General features: G+C 36.7%; 1 protein-coding gene across 4 annotated transcripts in view; it reads right to left on the bottom strand.

The window, feature by feature from the left end:
* Positions 1–6684, bottom strand: part of ATP8A (ATPase phospholipid transporting 8A1) — a 32616-nt gene that overhangs the window by 13743 nt on the left and 12189 nt on the right. For 3 of the 4 annotated variants that reach the window (XM_011299307.1, XM_011299304.1, XM_011299306.1), the window contains exon 2: positions 2056–2380. In XM_011299307.1, the coding sequence (XP_011297609.1) occupies positions 2056–2365 (310 nt within the window). In that variant the 5' untranslated portion in view covers positions 2366–2380. Of the gene's footprint in view, positions 1–2055; positions 2381–4246; positions 4939–6684 lie in introns of those variants that run through there. The other variant, XM_011299305.1, reaches the window with a different exon arrangement.

The following is a 6684-nucleotide window of genomic DNA, read 5'->3' as shown; positions in this document are numbered from 1 at the left end:
TTGAAAATTTTGAATTTTTAATTTCAGTGAATATCTCCTCGATTTTCATGCTCGCTTGATATTTTTTTGGAAATTTCGAATTTTTTAATTTCAGTGAATACCTCCTCGATTGTCATGCTCGCCTGATATTTTTTTGAAAATTTCGAATTTTTTAATTTCAGTGAATACCTCCTCGATTTTCATGCTCGGCTGATATTTTATTGAAAATTTCAAATTTTTGAATTTCAGTGAATACCTACTCAATTTTCATGCTCCCTTGATACTTTTTCAAAAATTTTGAATTTTCAAATCTCCGTGAATACCTGCTCGATTTTCATCCTCCCCTGATATTTTTTTGAAAATTTCGAATTTTTCAATTTCAGTGAATAGCTCCTCAATTTTCATACTCCCCTGATACATTGTTAAAAATTTCTAATTTTTGAATTTCAGTGAATACCTACTCAATTTTCATGCTCTCCTGATACTTTTTCAAAAATTTCGAATTTTTGAATCTCCGTGAATACTTCCTCGATTTTCGTGTTCCCCTGATGCTTTTCCAAAAATTTTGAATTTTCCAATTTCCGCGAATACCTCCTTAATTGTCATGCTCTCCTGATACTTTTTTGAAAATTTCGAATTTTTCAATTTCAGTGAATATCTCCTCAATTTTCATGCTCGCCTGATACTTTTTCAAAAACTAAACCGTGCTGTACTCTGCTGGTTTGCGATAGCACCAGGAGAACGGAAGAGTCGATAAAGAATCATTGGGCTGGTCATGCAATTGCTTGTATGTTGGATATCGAATTGTCCAGTTGGACTGCTAATGGCCAAGGACAGGTGATGCTCAAGGCCACGATACTTATTGGACATTGTGTACCTGACAATTTTATACTTCGACCCGTACACGTTGCACGAATGCACTGATGATTATTGATCTCAGGAATTTGGTATAGTTCGAGTGATTCTCCGGGATCATTTGAATTCTAATGAGCGTGTAATTAGGACTCACGTCGGGATGTGCTCAGTGGAATTCCGACTGGGTGACTCGCATGTATATTTTCAGGGACCATTGGGAAGACTTGGGTTGCGAGAAATTTGGAAATTATTGGGAAAATAGTATTCGGTGATTTAAACACGTGCTTTTGGATTATCAGTAATGACAGGTGTTGTATACGCGGAATGCACTTCACTGCAATTTCCCGCATGATTGCTGGATTATTCGTATGAATACCTGAGTGTTGTTATTTGAATGATTAAGTTATTGCTGTAGTTAACTGGAAACGATAAGTTTGAATTTTTTTTTCATTGTGGCAAAATGTTTTTTTCTTTATATAGTCAAGTAACTTTTGCTAATTAGTTATTCTAATGATGCGTATATTTTTCAATGTTTACTTGTGCTTCGGTGTTTATCCCTGGCAGTATGTATCGACTGGTGTCAATGCGAGTTGATGATGCGATGATAGCTCAAGGCTGTAGCAAATTCTTCAAGCGATTGAGGTCATAATCGATGACTTCCGTTTGTATTAATAGTTTCATTCTAATTCAAATCGCAATTCAATCGTGTGGATAATTTATGCAGCAGAAATGAAGAGGATAAACTTTTCAATCCACAACTTCCGTACCGATTTTCTAATTGTATTCCCGATTCATTATGACTGATCGTCCTCATGACTGAGTAAGTTTAGATGCAAGCATTTAATTTTCCCTAATTTACCATGACCTTTTACAAATGATTCATAATCCAATCGATCCCGGAAAACCTCGTATCCCTCGCGTGATTCGATAATGATACCGTCACATCATACATCTTCATCAATTCCTAAGAGAATTCATGAATAATTCCAGGAGAAATTCCGATTGCAACCCCTCATTACGGCATCTACAGATTATCGATCAAATGATTGTGTTAAAAATTGGAGTCGTACGTACGGTTCGATAAATTATACAATTTATAACAATTCAACTTTAAAATTGAATTCAGATTATCCGTTGTTTTTTTATAATAATTGGAGACGTCAATGATTAAGGTATTTTCGGGTATTTTTTAACACTTGGTGTATGAAACATGCAACAAACCTGGTGCATCGGATTCTGGTGTTTCCGCTTCCTGGAGCTCGATATGTTCTCTGGTTCTTCCTCTTCCCCGACCGATGGAACCGATCCTAATGCCAACATTATCAATATTGTCGATGTTACCAAGGTCGATGGGGCTGCCGACTATGTAGGGACCATTGTCCTGGGCATCGGCTGTCCCGTTGGAGTTTGCGTTATGATTGTTGGAGTGATTTGGTGTCGGGGTACCATCCATGTGTGGTATCGATGATAAATCGGGGGGTGTGAATGGCCGGAGTGTTACGGGACTCCCCCGACGCACTGATTGCTTCATCGATGGGGCCGGCACCTAAAATACCGACGGGTCGATGAACATCTCATTAATTAACATCTCAAATGGGTAATGAAACGGGTGGAGTAATAATTTCATTGGTCATTTTAAAAAAAGCGTTTTTTTTGCATTAGGAAGAATAGTTTAAACATTTATTTTAAAAAAATGAAAGTAAAAATGTAGGAGTCCACTAAAATGGCCTTCGATATCTCATTTCAATTAGGAAGCATTCAAGATTATGTACAGCCCATTGTACTGAAGTAATTGTATCGTAATGAAATATCTCAAGTAACTTCAGCATTGAAATATAAAGACTTTTCTTGAAAATCTTACTTAACACTACTTGGGCGTTCGTATGACAGAAAATAGATAATCATTGCGCAATAGTTCATGACTGTGGAGGTAGGATACGTCATCCAGACCATCCCACAATGGTAATCATACGCCTAATCAGATGAGTTATTGAATCTTGGAAAAAATGGAAAAAAGCTTCGAGCATTGAAAAAAATTTTTTACACGATAAAAAGAATTCGATAAATTAGCCTAGCACAAATAAACTCATTTCATAGTTCATAATTTTTATTTAAAACTTCACTATACATTTATCTGGAATTTTTATGGAATTTAAATTCCATAAAATGAATGAATTTCATGGAATTTCGGAATGCGAGAGGTCTTTCTGCGGTTCTCTTAAATCTCCGACTCCAGAGATTTTTTAAGTCCAAAGAAATCGATCCTCTTTATCTCCCGGTTGAATTATTAAGATCTGAATTTTATAGGTACATCCACGACTCAATTAAAATGACAGAAAGAAAAACATAAATTCGATTACTATGAAAATAATGATAAATCACCGTACGAAATCAATTCGCCATCGGCCGTTGAATCGAAGCCCCGAGACCCCGATAAATAATTCGCAAAGTTCAGTATCATGATTGTATCCACCCGTAAATTTCACAGTTCCACGCCACCATTTTGCGCTTGAATTGTTAACTACTCTGATAAGATTAATTTGCGTTATCTCCCAATGAATTGGTGTGAGGTTTAATCACCGACAATTGTGTAAAATAGATGACCACGTATAATCCACGTATTCACCTTCAAAATAGGCCACAATAAAATAACCACCTCCCCACATTAAATCCTAAGTACTTAAAAATCTCCAACAGACTCACCACTAACCAGATCATAAAATCCACCAGAACATAGAGCAAACAGACCCGTCTACTTCGCCATAATATTATTATCACCGATTACCTCGTTCTCAAAATACTTGCATAAATAAAGATTTATTTCTCAAATTACCAAACAATTAGCGTAAGTAATTCTAATATAATCAACATGAATACATCATAATAATTAACTAGACGGAATTAGAAAGTGGCACTTCAGGAATTTTTCCCTGGAGTTTCTGCTAAAAAATCCTGAACCGAATCCATTAAATATTTTTCAATGGGAACTACTACATAATTACTACGAGAAGAATTAAAAGAATAATTTTCCATCCGTGCCTTAAAATTCATTCAATAAACCCAAAGAATATGAAAGCTAAAAGCCTCTGCCGTTCACAACATGCAATTCAAAGTCTAAATAATCACCTAAAAATGTAAATGAGGAACTACTTGTATTCCCATCGCAAAAAAAAATAACAATGATCTCAGGGATTTACGCGGGAAGGGCATCACGTGCTCAAACGTCATCACTCGCGATTCCTTCAGCATCTGCATAATCTTCTCAACAATAACAAGTGAATTCAGTACAATTCCTCAGTACTCAGTGGAATTTCCCCGGAGTAAACCCAAAGATAAACCCAAGGAGAACAACCAACGACTCGGATGTCCCTCTGCTTCAAATAATTAACATCAGCAATGTTGAATTACTCACAACAGTAAGCCGAATCGTCCGAGGCCCTTTTCCAATTCCCGTTTTGCTCTAGTGCTCCAGCATTTATCCCACTCAATAAAAAATCCAGTGTCGATCATAATCCGTCAAGAGATACACTTTTTTCCGTCATCACTCGTGGTAGCATTTGAATAACCGTAGATTTACATTATATATTGGAAATTCAGGGGAAGGCACTCTTAGGCACTTTGGACAGGCACATAACAGTCACGCTGACGTGTAACGGTATATTTTTTAAAATAATTATTATTCCTCTTCTCGTGTTTACACAGCAGAGTTGACCTCCGCCTCGGATCCTTTCATTAACTAATTCACCTACACTTTTTTACAACAATGACTCAACAGCCTACGACAATTATGAATCACTAATGAGTTGTTCATTTCAATAACATCGTTGGAATACTGGGAAAATCATGCGAAAATTATGTGCGAATTATGGACTAATTATGTGCTAATTATTTGGAACACTTTGGTTTAGGCTGTAGTCGATGCTCAATGGTCGAAAATTGATGGTCGATTGATGGAATTTTTACTCTAAGTCTAGTTTTTCGTTCTGGCTATTGTTTATTCATACTGGTAATGAATAATTGGGAGATTTAATGGAGAACCGTCGAGGAGGACGAGCGCCACTCCACTGTCTCAGAACTCTTTGGCACAACTCTGAAAACTCACTATCTGTCGGCCTATCATTCCCTCCAACGTTGGCTGACATACGCGCACCCACGGTTTCTGCCAGCTCTCACCTTCTCCCTCCTCTTCAAACCAACACAGGTATATCGACGAGGTGAATATATATATACACCTTTCACCTGGAGATACATCTGTTACATGCAGAGAGAAAAAAATTTCTGTTTCCAGAAAAATCACTTGTCCGAACACTGATCGACTTTTTTCACTTGTTCTTACACTCAATTTCAGGGAAACCTTATTTACCCCAATATTTCAGGGCCCCCCACTGAGGATTTGAGGAGTTACCTCGGAATTAAATTCACTAGGATTTTAAAAACCTGTAAAGTACGTGGATAAATTTAATGTTTGATTTTTATTTGATGAGTAATCGACGAAATGAGTGAAAAAGTCATTCGTTCCGAAGGTGCCACTCCCTGGACTCTGTAAACACGATTTCCTGGAAACACGTGACTTTACCCCTGAACCGGGAATTATTTTTCTCTCTGTGCGTGATTTTCCTGCTTTGTCTGGCGACAGCCCAGCCCTTCCACTGGGTAAATGGCACACCTTGATTTCCTTCCGTGATGGCAACCTTTCGTGACATCATCGTGAATCTAGGTGAGGATGTGTCATGAAATCAGAAATTGATTGGAATAAGGGGTGGAACCACTGCTAATGTAATTAACGTAAGATTCAGATTTTAATAATTTTTCATCTTTTTAGTTATTGAATGCACTTTCAACTTCGGATTTTAAAAATTGACTCCTATTCAATTTTCAGGAATTTCCATAACAAACTTGTCTAACAAAAAATTATTATTAACTTTCCTTTCAATTCTGTTTACTCCACTTCCTGGGAATCATAAATTTTAATTTACAAATTCAATACATTTTCATTTACAAAATGAGTTTACTAGGATAATTGACGGAAAACTTTCAGGTGATTCCTCACAATGTCCTTGACGCTAGTAAAAATAGGCTTCTCTCCCTATTAAACCGGAAAATGGCTTTTATAAAAGTTCGTCGGGAACTTTCTCCGGCGAACAACGAAAAAAACGAGTGAATTCCGATATTTTTTTTCCATTTTCCATTTTTATGATAAAAAAATATCCGACAATTTATGAATTTGCAATCGCAAATTAACCGATTGGTATTTTGCGGTAATCACTTTTTCTGGGTGAAATAAATAAAATAACCGTTTTTTCGTGTTAGTGAATAATTTAAGGATCGCGTGACAATGAAAAATCGTATTGAAGTGACTCTTTATGCACCAGGTCATATAATGCACAATTACTTCACCAGTAATTCCGCCCTTCCGGTGGTGGAAGCAATTACAGCTAGGTGATGAAGACACTAATTACCTCAGCATCCTCGATTTTATGGGTAATTTGATATTTCTTTTAATTAATCCAGTTTCATTACCGGGAACTTTCCTCGGCGTTTCACCACTCATGGCTCATCGATTTCCTTCTGCTAATTCACCACCAGGAAATCGATACCCAGGGGTTCGATGGAAATACACGCGTGTTTGGTTGACCAGGATTTACACTTCTATCACGATATCATAAAATCCCGGTCATCAAAATAATTTAATATAACAAATCAAAAATGGTAATGAGAAACTGTGAATGAAAGGGTAAATGAGAGCTATGTGAAGTTGGCATCGAAGTTTGAAAAATCTAACTTTTTTTTGTTGGTTTGGATTGTACTCATTGAGTACTTGAATGTACCCTGTGCACTTTTTTTTGTACC

This window comes from Fopius arisanus, unplaced genomic scaffold, assembly GCF_000806365.1.
Source record: "Fopius arisanus strain USDA-PBARC FA_bdor unplaced genomic scaffold, ASM80636v1 scaffold00014, whole genome shotgun sequence".
Taxonomy (NCBI): domain Eukaryota; kingdom Metazoa; phylum Arthropoda; class Insecta; order Hymenoptera; family Braconidae; genus Fopius; species Fopius arisanus.
This window is presented reverse-complemented; position numbering and strand designations above follow the sequence as displayed.